This window comes from Oncorhynchus tshawytscha, unplaced genomic scaffold (genome assembly GCF_018296145.1).
Source record: "Oncorhynchus tshawytscha isolate Ot180627B unplaced genomic scaffold, Otsh_v2.0 Un_contig_7519_pilon_pilon, whole genome shotgun sequence".
NCBI lineage: Eukaryota > Metazoa > Chordata > Actinopteri > Salmoniformes > Salmonidae > Oncorhynchus > Oncorhynchus tshawytscha.
Window position 1 is genome coordinate 5,696 of NW_024607577.1, and position 14,305 is coordinate 20,000.

At 46.2% G+C, this 14,305-nt stretch overlaps 1 protein-coding gene across 1 annotated transcript in view; it reads right to left on the minus strand.

Moving 5' to 3' along the window:
• Window positions 1–2,785: 2,785 nt before the first annotated feature.
• LOC121842771 (lethal(2) giant larvae protein homolog 1-like) overlaps window positions 2,786–14,305 on the minus strand; it is a gene marked incomplete at its 5' end in the record, with an annotated part of 15,835 nt that continues 4,315 nt past the window's right edge. Inside the window, 3 exons of the mRNA XM_042312513.1 lie at window positions 2,786–2,862; window positions 3,213–3,268; window positions 13,727–13,838. Of these exons, the coding sequence (XP_042168447.1) occupies window positions 2,786–2,862; window positions 3,213–3,268; window positions 13,727–13,838 (245 nt within the window). The remainder of the gene's footprint in view (window positions 2,863–3,212; window positions 3,269–13,726; window positions 13,839–14,305) is intronic.

Sequence of the window (14,305 nt, forward strand, 5' to 3'; positions counted from 1 at the left end):
AAGAGCTAGAGAGGGTGGGGAGAGAAGAGCTAGAGAGGGGTGGGGAGAAGAGCTAGAGAGGGGTGGAGAGGAGAGCTAGAGAGGGGTGGGAGAGAAGAGCTAGAGAGGGGTGGGAGGAGAGCTAGAGAGGGGTGGGAGAGAAGAGCTAGAGAGGGGTGGGAGAGAAGAGCTAGAGAGGGGTGGGAGAGAAGAGCTAGAGAGGGGGGGAGAGAAGAGCTAGAGAGGGGGAGGAGAGCTAGAGAGGGGGAGAGGAGGGAGAGCTAGAGAGCTGATGGTCAGGGGCCGGAACATAATTACAGTTGGGGTATAATGAGGAGTACCCTGGGGTAGGGGGGTATAATGAGGAGAACCCTGGGGCATGGGGTATAATGAGGAGAACCCTGGGGTAGGGGTATAACGAGGAGAACCCTGGGTATAATGAGGAGAACCCTGGGATAAGGGGTATAATGAGGGTAGGGGGTATAAAGAGGAGAACCCTGGGGTAGGGGGTATAATGAGGAGAACCCTGGGGTAGGGGGTATAACGAGGAGAACCCTGGGTATAATGAGGAGAACCCTGGGATAAGGGGTATAATGAGGGTAGGGGGTATAAAGAGGAGAACCCTGGGTAGGGGGTATAATGAGGAGAACCCTGGGGTAGGTATAATGAGAGAACCCTGGGTATAATGAGGAGAACCCTGGGGTAGGGGGGTATAATGAGGAGAACCCTGGGTATAATGAGGAGAACCCTGGGGTAGGGGGTATAATGAGGAGAACCCTGGGTATAATGAGGAGAACCCTGGGGTAGGGGTATAATGAGGAGAACCCTAGGGGTTATAATGAGGAGAACCCTGGGGTAGGGGGTATAATGAGGAGAACCCTGGGTATAATGAAGAGAACCCTGGGGTAGGGGGTATAATGAGGAGAACCCTGGGGTAGGGGTTATAATGAGGAGAACCCTGGGGTAGGGGTATAATGAGAAGAACCCTGGGATAAGGGGTATAATGAGGGTAGGGGGTATAATGAGGAGAACCCTGGGGTATGGGGTTATAATGAGGAGAACCCTGGGATAAGGGTATAATGGGTAGGGGTATAATGAGGAGAACCCTGAGGGTAGGGGGTATAATGAGGAGAACCCTGGGGTATGGGGGTATAATGTGGAGAACCCTGGGATAAGGGGTATAATGACCCTGGGGTAGGGGTATAATGAGGAGAACCCTGGGGTATGGGGGTATAATGAGGAGAACCCTGGGATAGGGGGTATAGTGAGGAGTAGGGGTATAATGAGGAGAACCCTGGGGTAGGGGGGTATAATGGGGAGAAGGGGTATAATGAGGAGAACCCTGGGGTAGGGGTTATAATGAGGGGGAACCCTGGGGTAGGGGTTATAATGAGGAGAACCCTGGGGTAGGGGGTATAGTGAGGGAAACCCTGGGGTAGGGGGTATAGTGAGGGAACCCTGGGGTAGGGGGGTATAACGAGGGGAACCCTGGGGTAGGGGGTATAACGAGGGGAACCCTGGGGTAGGGGGTATAATGTGTGTGTATAACGTGTATGTCGTTACCTGGTCAGGTGATCAGGACTCCTAGAGAGCATCCGTCCTCCTCTGTGATGTTCCTCAAGTTATTCTCTACCTCGTCCACGGAACTACACACACACACACACACACACACACACACACACACACACGTGAATAAAATGACCATGTATTTGTGCTAGTGTGTCCCTGCCCATTTTCCAAGAACCTAGGGGTCCATACTTACGAATATTAGAAGTTTACGTTTAAGCATCAGCCAATTAAAATCATTGACACAGACGCATGTGATCAAAGGCTACATGCTAGCTGTTCCCATTACATAACCAGGCACATTTAGCCCTACGCTAGCTGTTCCCATTACATAACCTGGCACATTTAGCCCTACGCTAGCTGTTCCCATTACATAACCAGGCACATTTAGCCCTACGCTAGCTGTTCCCATTACATAACCAGGCACATTTAGCCCTACGCTAGCTGTTCCCATTACATAACCTGGCACATTTAGCCCTACGCTAGCTGTTCCCATTACATAACCAGGCACATTTAGCCCTACGCTAGCTGTTCCCATTACATAACCTGGCACATTTAGCCCTACGCTAGCTGTTCCCATTACATAACCAGGCACATTTAGCCCTATGCTAGCTGTTCCCATTACATAACCAGGCACACATTTAGCCCTACGCTAGCTGTTCCCATTACGTAACCTGGCACATTTAGCCTACGCTAGCTGTTCCCATTACATAACCAGGCACATTTAGCCCCTATGCTAGCTGTTCCCATTACATAACCAGGCACATTTAGCCCTACGCCAGCTGTTCCCATTACATAACTAGGCACATTTAGCCCTACGCTAGCTGTTCCCATTACATAACCAGGCACATTTAGCCCTACGCTAGCTGTTCCCATTACATAACCTGCACATTTAGCCCTATGCTAACCTCACCAGGTGACCGTGATTACATCACACTAGAGACAGACCAGGCCTTAGTCAAGGATGATGCTGTTATAACACTAGAGACAGACGAGGCCTTAGTCAGGACGATTCTGTTAAATGACTAACATGTTAATATAACTGAGTCTCTGGATAAGAACGTCTGTTAAATGACTAACATGTTAATATAACTGAGTCTCTGGATAAGTTAAACGACTAACTGTTAAATGAGACGATAAGAACGTCTGTTATTAACATGTTAATATCTCTACGATAAGAACGTCTGTTAAGTCCCTGGCGTCCTCTACAGTGAGTTCTCCGGTGGTGTCCAGGCTGACGTCAGCCATGCTGAGGGGGAGTCCAGAGGGGAGAGGGAGGCGGGGAGGACAGGCCACACTGGGGGTCCTCGGTTAACCCTGGGGGTCAGGGGTTAGAGAGGTCAGACTGAGGCAATGTGAAAGGGGATTGATTGACAGCCAGCTAGTAACTGTTAGTGTAACAGTATAACTTTAGACCGTCCCCTCGCCCCATACCCGGGCGCGAACCAGGGACCCTCTGCACACATCAGCAACAGTCACCCTCGAAGCATCGTTACCCATCGCTCCACAAAAGCCGCGGCCCTTGCAGAGCAAGGGAACTACTACTTCAAGGTCTCAGAGCAAGTGCGTCACCGATTGAAACGCTATTTAGCGCGCTCCGCTAACTAAGCTAGCCGTTTCACATCCGTTACATTAGCAGAAGGACCAATGAGAAGCGTTCCACGTACCTTCAGCCTGGTTCCGGTGAGTTCCGTTGGCCCGGAGAGGTATGGCTGCGTCGTCGCTATGGAGACAGAGAACAGCATCAGAGCAGTAGCTCACTGTGTTGTTGATGGGGTGGTTAGCGCCGTTGGACCAGTAACCGCAAAGGTTTCTAGATCAAATCCCAGAGCTGACAAGGTAAAGGTGTCGTTCTGCCCCTGAACAAGGCAGTTAACCCACTGTTCCTAGGCCGTCATTGAAAATAAGAATTTGTTCTAAACTGACTTGCCTAGTTAAATAAAGGATAAATAAATTAAAATTGAGCATCTTGATCTTAATGAGGAAGCTAAATTGAATGATTTTACAAGGCTAGAGGAGCCTTCATACGGTCCAGGAAACAATGGCGTGAAAAGGCATAAAGAACAGCAGATAACAGTCTTTAGAACTTTGTTTGAGGCTTCTACTGTGAGGTGAATGAGAGGGGGCTGAATGAGAGGGGCTGAATGAGAGGGGGGCTGAAATGAGAGGGGTCTGGCCGAGTGCCACAGGCTGAATGAGGCGGCTGAATGAGAGGGGTGAGGTCTGGCCGAGTGCCACAGGCTAAATGAGAGGGGGCTGAATGAGGGGATTGAGGTGTTCTGAGGCCACAGGCTGAACAGGCTGAATGAAATTGAGGTGTGTCTGGCCGAGTGGGCTGAATGAGAGGGCTGAATTGAGGTGTCTGGCCGAGTGCCACAGGCTGAATGAGAGGGGGCTGAATGAGAGGGGATTGAGGTGTTCTGGCCGAAAGTGCCACAGGCTGAATGAGAGGGGCTGAATGAGAGGGGATTGAGGTGTCTGGCCGAGTGCCACAGGCTGAATGAGGGGCTGAATGAGAGGGGATTGAGGTGTCTGGCAATGAGTGCCACAGGCTGAATGAGAGGGGCTGAATGAGAGGATTGAGGTGTCTGGCCGAGTGCCACAGGCTGAATGAAGGGCTGAATGAGAGGATTGAGGTGTCTGGCCGAGTGCCACAGGCTGAATGAGAGGGGCTGAATGAGAGGATTGAGTGTCTGGCCGAGTGCCACAGGCTGAATGAGGGAGCTGAATGAGAGGGGATTGAGGTGTCTGGGCCGAGTGCCACAGGCTGAATGAGAGGGGCTGAATGAGAGGGGATTGAGGTGTCTGGCCGAGTGCCACAGGCTGAATGAGAGGGGGCTGAATGAGAGGATTGAGGTGTCTGGCCGAGTGCCACAGGCTGAATGAGAGGGGCTGAATGAGAGGATTGAGGTGTCTGGCCGAGTGCCACAGGCTCGTGACGTGCAGTCACAACAGAGTTAGCTCTCGTTCCATTGCTTTTCTACAGACAATGGAATTCTCCGGGTTGTAACTTTATTGAAGATTTATGATAAAAACATCCCAAAGATTGATTCTATACTTAGTTTGACAAGTTTCTACGACCTGTAATATAACTTTTTGAACTTTTCGTCCGACGTTCAGCTGGACCTGCACGCGCGTTTGGATTTGTTTACCAAACGCCCTAACAAGAAGCTATTTGGACATAAATGATGAACTTTTTATCAAACAAATCAAACATTTATTGTGGAACTGGGATTCCTGGGAGTGCATTCTGATGAAGATCATCAAAGGTAAGTGAATATTTATCATGTTATTTCTGACTAATGTTGACTACACAATATGGTGGATATCTTTTTGGCTGCTTTGTGGTCTGACTGTACTCAGATTATTGCAGGGTTTGCTTTTTCCGTAAAGTTTTTTTGAAATCTGACACAGCGGTTGCATTATATTATATTTATATTATATATTATATTTATTATAGATTGACACTCCTAAATAACCACTACAAAAGTATAGCCTCAATCTTTGCAGAAAAAGGTTAAAGTGGTGCTTGAATGATCTGATTTATGAATGTCAATCAGGGTTTATGAAAGGGCGCCATATATCTAATAATCTGAGGCTGGTGTTAGACTTGGTTGAGTATTGTGATCTATCGGATGACTTCCCTGTTATCTTATTTTGGGGGATTTTCATTAAGCATTTGATATATACAGTAAGTCACAGTTTTATCTTTGATTGTCTTAAGCATTTGAAGTTCGGTCATTTTTGTTGTTGATGCTGTTAGAACTCGGTATAATGGAACAGCTGTATCAAACTGTCATGGAACAAGGTTTAACGTTTTACAAAGGAACACGACAAAGTTGTCCAATCTCACCTTTTTTTTGTTGCAAATTTTTTATTTACATTTTTTCATCTCAAACCTTATGCTCATTAGTTTATCAAAGTCAATCTGGAGGCATTACATTCCAGAGAGATCAAGATACCCCAACAGGTGGTAGATATCAAGATACCCCAACAGGTGGATGACTCCTCATTAAAATACAAACTGTGACACAAACTAGATAAGCATTGGATGTTGTGAAGCAGTTCTCTAAAATCTCAGGTTTGGTTTTAAATTTTTCCAACATGTGAGATGTTTGTTCTGAAAGAAGCAGATCAATCCGGCAGATTGTAACATCTCAGAAAGATATACTGTGACATGTCTGAAAACTTAAGGCTGTGAATGATCTTAATTAGAATCCTGTAACTGAATCTATCAACAACAACAAAAATATCCTCATGGTTACGGATTTAGGTCTTCAAGGGAGGGGCTTTAATTGAAAGCTGAGGGCAATTTTATTTTAACCTTTATTTTAACTAGGCAAGTCAGTTAAGAACAGATTCATATTTTCAATGACGGCCTAGGAACAGTGGGTTAACTGTCTTGTTCAGGGGCAGAACGACAGCTTTTTACCTTGTCAGCTTGGGGATTCGATATCCAGCAACCTTTCGGTTACTAGTCCAACGCTCTAAACACTACCTGCCGCCCCTATCTCCTATTTTTTTCTTCGTCTATTGACATTCCCAAATCCACTTGCTGTACCTTAGATGGGCTGTTGTACAACTTCATATGGAAAACAAGCCACAATATATAAAGAAATGTTATAACCAACAGGGTTTGTGACGGCCGTCTAAATGTCTCAGACTTCAGTCTCTTCAATTAGAAAGTTAAAATGATCAAAAGTCAACTGTCTAAAACGGGTTAAAAAAAAGGTACTTTAAAAAATCCTCTTCGCTTCTGGAATATACCTCACTTTGTTTTTTCAGAAAGCTCAATTAATATCAATATTGTACTTCTACAATGTCCCTATATCGTGGAGGTAAACTACCTGTGAAATTGGGGCCTATATAAACTATATCGTGGAGGTAAACTTCCTGCGGCTTTTCACAAATCAAATCAAAAGCTTTAATGTGCTTTTCTGTATAAAACTCCAACTCTTCACCTCAAATGTTTTATATGAATGGGTTAGGGAATAATGGGTTAGGGAATAATGGGTTAGGGAATAATGGGTTAGGGAATAATGGGTCGATATTAAAATAGAAACTAGATGTTATTTTACCGTAACTGGTTCTTGAAAAAACATTGCCCTTGTCAGACAATTAGTTCGTATTAGAAGGAATCTATTTACGCGGAGATAATTTATGGAAAGATACAACTTTTTGAGATTTCAAGCAAGGAATATGTTATTAAAGCTATACCTAGTGGGATAAAAACTTTTACTTCAGAATAATTTGGGAATATCTCCGATTGTAACCGATATCCAGGTGAACGGCTTAGGTTTACTAGATAAGAAATTCAACAAATCGTTTATTAAGGGGATATTTTCTACAGGAAAGTCTATTCCCTCTGCGATATATTTTGTTGGGCTTCATCGTTTGATGAAAAACGGCACCACACAAATTCATGGTGACCAATAAAGATCTCCTTTCAGATGATCCATAGATTCTAAATTCACGGTGACCAATAAAGATCTCCTTTCAGATGATCCATAGATTCAAAATTCACAGTGACCAATGAAGATCTCCTTTCAGATGATCCATAGATTCTAAATTCACGGTGACCAATAAAGATCTCCTTTCAGATGATCCATAGATTCTAAATTCACGGTGACCAATAAAGATTTCCTTTCAGATGATCCATAGATTCTAAATTCATTGACCAATAAAGATCTCCTTTCAGATGATCCATAGATTCTAAATTCACGGTGACCAATAAAGATCTCCTTTCAGATGATCCATAGATTCTAAATTCACAGTGACCAATGAAGATCTCCTTTCAGATGATCCATAGATTCTAAATTCACGGTGACCAATAAAGATCTCCTTTCAGATGATCCATAGATTCTAAATTCACGGTGACCAATAAAGATCTCCTTTCAGATGATCCATAGATTCTAAATTGACCAATGAAGATCTCCTTTCAGATGATCCATAGATTCTAAATTCACGGTGACCAATAAAGATCTCCTTTCAGATGATCCATAGATTCTAAATTCACGGTGACCAATGAAAGATCTCCAATTTCCCTTTCAGATGATCCATAGATTCTAAATTCACGGTGACCAATGAAGATCTCCTTTCAGATGATCCATAGATTCTAAATTCACGGTGACCAATAAAGACTCCTTTCAGATGATCCATAGATTCTAAATTCGGTGACCAATGAAGACTTCAGATGTTCCATAGATTCTAAATTCACGATGACCACAAAGATCTCCTTTCAGATGATCCATAGATTCTAAATTCACGGTGACCAATAAAGATCTCCTTTCAGATGATCCATAGATTCTAAATTCACGGTGACCAATAAAGATCTCCTTTCAGATGATCCATAGATTCTAAATTCACGGTGACCAATGAAGATCTCCTTTCAGATGATCCATAGATTCTAAATTCACGTGACCAATAAAGACTTCCTTCAGATGATCCATAGATTCTATCTGTGTATCTGTTGATTTCTAGACCTGATGTTTCAAGTGAATTAAAACATTTTGTGAACTAGAAACTGAATATATTGAACACTTGTAATTGTTTACATAGTGAGGCCTCTGATGTAAACTATATCTTGGCAACAAAATACATACAACCGTTGAAATATCTAAGTTGGACATATTATTTGACTGATTGTCATATTGTTTGTCATACTGATTGTCATAAATCATAAATCTCTTTATTTTATTACGACAATTGATTAAACACAAATCAATTTTATGAAGAAAAAGGCAATTTTAAAAAATGTATTTTTTAAATCTAATTTGGAAACAATTTAGAATGATTAAAACGTATGCAAAACAAAAATGTAAAATGTCTTCGCTACCTGTCTGTATTTGATATAATGTTAAATAAATGTCTTCGCTGAGGCTGTTATAGCAGCAATGTTCCTACATCTAGTGGAAAGTTTCCCAGAAGAGTGGAGGCTTTTATAGCAGTAATGTTCCAACATCTAGTGGAAAGCCTTACTCAGAAGAGTGGAGGCTGTTATAGCAGCAAAGGGGGGACCAACTCCATATTAAAGCCTTCCCAGAAGAGTGGAGGCTGTTATAGCAGCAAAGGGGACCAACTCCATATTAATGCCTTCCCAGAAGAGTGGAGGCTGTTATAGCAGCAAAGGGGAACCCATATTAATGCCTTCCCAGAAGAGTGGAGGCTGTTATAGCAGCAAAGGGGGCACCAACTCCATATTAATGCCTTCCAGAAGAGTGGAGGCTGTTATAGCAGCAAAGGGGGGGGACCAACTCCATATTAAAGCCTTCCCAGAAGAGTGGAGGCTGTTATAGCAGCAAAGGGGGACCAACCCATATTAATGCCTTCCCAGAAGAGTGGAGGCTGTTATAGCAGCAAAGGGGGACCAACTCCATATTAAAGCCTTCCAGAAGAGTGGAGGCTGTTATAGCAGCAAAGGGGACCAACTCCATATTAAAGCCTTCCCAGAAGAGCCTTGTCCTCGTCAACACTCACACCTGTGTTAACGAGAGAATCACTGACATGATGTCAGCTGGTCCTTTTGTGGCAGGGCTGAAATGCAGTGGAAATGTTTTTTTAGGGATTCAGTTCATTTGCATGGCAAAGAGGGTCTTTGCAATTAATTGCAGTTCATCTGATCACTCTTCATAACATTCTGAGTATATGCAAGTTACCATCATACAAACTGAGGCAGCAGGCTTTGGAAATTAATATTTGTGTCATTCTCAAAACCTTGGCCACGACTGTAGATAAGGTCCACTTCAACTAACGATGCAATATTGAACATCCGCTCCCATCCACAAACACTCATCTCTGTCCTGCAGGACACGTTTCCTAGGAGGTGTGGAGGACGGGGAGGACAGGAGGTGTGAGGACAGAAGGTGTGGAGGACGGGAGAGGACAGGACGGGGAGGACAGGAGGTGTGGAGGACGGGGAGGACAGGAGGTGTGAGGACGGGGAGGACAGGAGGTGTGAGGACGGGAGGTGTGGGAGGACGGGGAGGACAGGAGGTGTGAGGACGGGGAGGTGTGAGGACGGAGAGGACGGGAGGTGGAGGACGAGAGGTGGAGGACAGGAGGACAGGAGGTGGAGGACGGGGAGGACAGGAGGTGGAGGACGGGGAGGACAGGAGGTGAGGACGGGGAGGACAGGAGGTGGAGGACGGAGAGGACAGGAGGTGTGAGGACAGGAGGTGTGAGGACGGGAGAGGACAGGAGGTGTGAGGACGAGAGGTGTGAGGACAGGAGGTGTGAGGACAGGGAGGACAGGAGGTGTGAGGACGGGGAGGTGGAGGACGTGGGAGATGACAGGAAGTGTGAGGACGGGGGAGGACAGGAGGTGTGAGGACGGGGGAGGACAGGAAGTGTGAGGACAGGAGGTGAGGGACGGAAGTGTGGAGGACAGGAGGTGTGAGGGACGGGAGAGGACAGGAAGTGTGAGGACAGGAGGTGTGAGGACGGGAGAGGACAGGATGTGTGGGAGGGCGGGGGAGGACAGGAAGTGTGAGGACAGGAGGTGTGAGGGACGGGAGAAGACAGGAGGTGTGAGGGACAGGAGGTGTGGAGGACGGAGAGGACAGGAGGTGTGAGGGACGGGAGAGGACACGAGTTGTGAGGACGGGAGAGGACAGGATGTGTGAGGACGGGAGAGGACAGGAGGTGTGAGGACGGGAGAGGACAGGAGGTGTGAGGACGGGAGAGGACAGGAGGTGTGAGGACGGGGGGGAGGACAGGAGGTGTGAGGACGGGAGAGGACAGGAGGTGGAGGACGGGGAGGACAGGAGGTGTGAGGACGGGGAGGACAGGAGGTGGAGGACGGGAGAGGACAGGGAGGGTGAGGACGGGGAGGACAGGAGGTGTGAGGACGGGGGGAGGACAGGAGGTGTGAGGACAGGAGGTGTGAGGACGGGGGGGAGGACAGGGAGGTGTGAGGACGGGGGAGGACAGGAGGTGTGAGGATGGGGAGGACAGGAGGTGTGAGGACGGGGAGGACAGGAGGTGTGAGGACGGGGAGAAGACAGGAGGTGTGAGGACAGGAGGTGTGAGGACGGAGAGGACAGGAGGTGTGAGGACACGAGGGTGAGGACGGGAGAAGACAGGAGGTGTGGAGGACGGAGAGGACAGGAGGTGTGAGGACGGGAGGACAGAAGGTGTGAGGACGAGAGGTATACAGCGTCTCCTCATTGGGTGCCCTGAATTCCTATCGGACCTTGTAGTCATAGCAGATAATATTCTAATCTTTGGTGACTTTAATATTCACATGGAAAAGTCCACAGACCCACTCCAAAAAGGCTTTCGGAGCCATCATCGACTCAGTGGGTTTGTCCAACATGTCTCTGGACCCACTCACTGTCACAGTCATACTCTGACATAGTTTTGTCCCATGGAATAAATGTTGTGGATCTTAATGTTTTTCCTCATAATCCTGGACCATCGGACCACCATTTTATTACATTTGCAATTGCAACAAATAATCTGCTCAGACCCAACCAAGGAACATCAAAAGTCGTGCTATAAATTCACAGACAACACAAAGATTCCTTGATGCCCTTCCAGACTCCCTCTGTCTACCCAAGGACGCCAGAGGACAAAAATCAGTTAACCACCTAACTGAGGAACTCAATTTAACCTTGTGCAATACCCTAGATACAGTTGCAGCCCTAAAAATTTAAAACATTTCTCATAAGAAACTAGCTCCTGGTACACAGAAAATACCCGAGCTCTGGAAGCAAGCTTCCAGAAAATTGGAACGGAAATGGCGCCACACCAAGCTGGAGGTCTTCCGACTAGCTTGGAAAGACAGTACCGTGCAGTACAGAAGAGCCCTTACTGCTGCTCGATCATCCTATTTTTCTAACTTAATTGAGGAAAATAAGAACAATCCGAAATTCCTTTTTGATACTGTCGTAAAGCTAACTAAAAAGCAGCATTCCCCAAGAGAGGATGACTTTCACTTCAGCAGTAATACATTCAGGAACCTCTGAGGAAAAGATCATGATTATTAGAAAGCAAATTACGGACTCCTCTTTAAATCTGTGTATTCCTTCAAAGCTCAGTTGTCCTGAGTCTGCACAACTCTCCCAGGACCTAGGATCAAGAGAGACGCTCAAGTGTTTTAGTACTATATCTCTTGACACAATGATGAAAATAATCATGGCCTCTAAACCTTCAAGCTGCATACTGGACCCTATTCCAACTAAACTACTGAAAGAGCTGCTTCCTGTGCTTGGCTCCTATGTTGAACATAATAAACGGCTCTCTATCCACCGGATGTGTACCAAACTCACTAAAAGTGGCAGTAATAAAGCCTCTCTTGAAAAAGCCAAACCTTGACCCAGAAAATATTTTAAAAACTATCGGCCTATATCGAATCTTCCATTCCTCTCAAACATTTTAGAAAAGGCTGTTGCGCAGCAACTCACTGCCTTCCTGAAGACAAACAATGTATACGAAATGCTTCAGTCTGGTTTTAGACCCCATCATAGCACTGAGACTGCACTTGTGAAGGTAGTAAATGGCCCTTGAATGGCATCAGACCGAGGCTCTGCATCTGTCCTCGTGCTCCTAGACCTTAGTGCTGCTTTTGATACCATCGATCACCACATTCTTTTGGAGAGAATGCAATCCCAAATTGGTCGACACGGACATGTTCTGGCCTGGTTTAGATCTTATCTGTCGGAAAGATATCAGTTTGTCTCTGTGAATGGTTTGTCCTAAATTTCGGTGTTCCTCAAGGTTCCGTTTTAGGACCACTATTGTTTTCACTATATATTTTACCTCTTGGGGATGTCATTTGAAAACATAATGTTAACTTTCACTCCTATGCGGATGACACACAGCTGTACATTTCAATGAAACATGGTGAAGCCCCAAAATTGCCCTCGCTAGAAGCATGTGTTTCAGACATAAGGAAGTGGATGGCTGCAAACGTTCTACTTTTAAACTCGGACAAAACAGAGATGCTTGTTCTAGGTCCCAAGAAACAAAGAGATCTTCTGTTGAATCTGACAATTAATCTTAATGGTTGTACAGTCGTCTCAAATAAAACTGTGAAGGACCTCGGCGTTACTCTGGACCCTGATCTCTCTTTTGACGAACATATCAAGACCATCCCAAGGATTACTGCCAACCTACAAAGCATTACATGGGCTTGCTCCTACCTATCTCTCTGATTCGGTCTCAACCTTTAAGTCTTTACTGAAGACTTATCTCTTCAGTGGGTCATATGATTGAGTGTAGTCTGGCCCAGGAGTGGGAAGGTGAACGGAAAGGCTCTGGAGCAACGAACCGCCCTTGCTGTCTCTGCCTGGCCGGTTCCCCCTTTCCACTGGGATTCTCTGCCTCTAACCCTATTACAGGGGATGAGTCACTGGCTTACTGGGGCTCTTTCATACCGTCCCTGGGTGGGGTGCGTCACCTGAGTGGGGTGCGTCACCTGAGTGGGTTGAGTCACTGATGTGATATTCCTGTCTGGGTTGGCGCCCCCCTTGGGTTGTGCCGTGGCGGAGATCTTTGTGGGCTATACTCAGCATTGTCTCAGGATGGTAAGTTGGTGGTTGAAGATATCCCTCTAGTGGTGTGGGGCTGTGCTTTGGCAAAGTGGGTGGGGTTATATCCTTCCTGTTTGGCCCTGTCTGGGGTGTCCTCGGATGGGGCCACAGTGTCTCCTGACCCCTCCTGTCTCAGCCTCCAGTATTTATGCTGCAGTAGTTTATGTGTCGGGGGCTAGGGTCAGTTTGTTATATCTGGAGTACTTCTCCTGTCCTATCCGGTATCCTGTGTGAATTTAAGTGTGCTCTCTCTAATTCTCTCATTCTCTCTTTCTTTCTCTCTCTCGGAGGACCTGAGCCCTAGGACCAAGCCCCAGGACTACCTGACATGATGACTGGCCATGCTGCTGTTCCCCAGTCCACCTGGCCATGCTGCTGTTCCAGTTTCAACTGACCTGAGCCCTAGGACCATGCCTCAGGACTACCTGACATGATGACTCCTTGCTGTCCCCAGTCCACCTGGCCATGCTGCTGCTCCAGTTTCAACTGTTCTGCCTGTGATTATTATTATTTGACCATGCTGGTCATTTATGAACATTTGAACATCTTGGCCATGTTCTGTTATAATCTCCACCCGGCACAGCCAGAAGAGTGTGTGTCTCCAGAAGAGAAGAGTGTGTGTCTCCAGAGGTGTTAGTGTGTGTAGTGACCTGATGTGTGTCTCCAGAGGTCTCTCCAGCTCCACAGTACACAGAGGTTCTGTGATGACTTTAGCTGACAGGGAGAAACGCTGGTACTCTGATGGAGAGATCAGGTAGAACCCTACACACACAGATAGAGAGATCAGGTAGAACCCTACACACACACACAGATCACATAGAACCCTACACACACAGAGAGAGAGAGATCAGGTAGAACCCTACACACACAGAGAGAGAGAGATCAGGTAGAACCCTACACACACACACAGAGAGAGATCAGGTAGAACCCTACACACACAAAGAGAGAGATCAGGTAGAACCCTACACACACACACAGAGAGAGATCAGGTAGAACCCTACACACACACAGAGAGATCAGGTAGAACCCTACACACACACACACAGAGATCAGGTAGAACCCTACACACACACACACACACACAGATCAGGTAGAACCCTACACACACACACACAGAGATCAGGTAGAACCCTACACACACACAGATCAGGTAGAACCCTACACACACAGGTAGAACACACACACACACACACACACAAGGAAACATGCATATCAACAATATTGTTGTG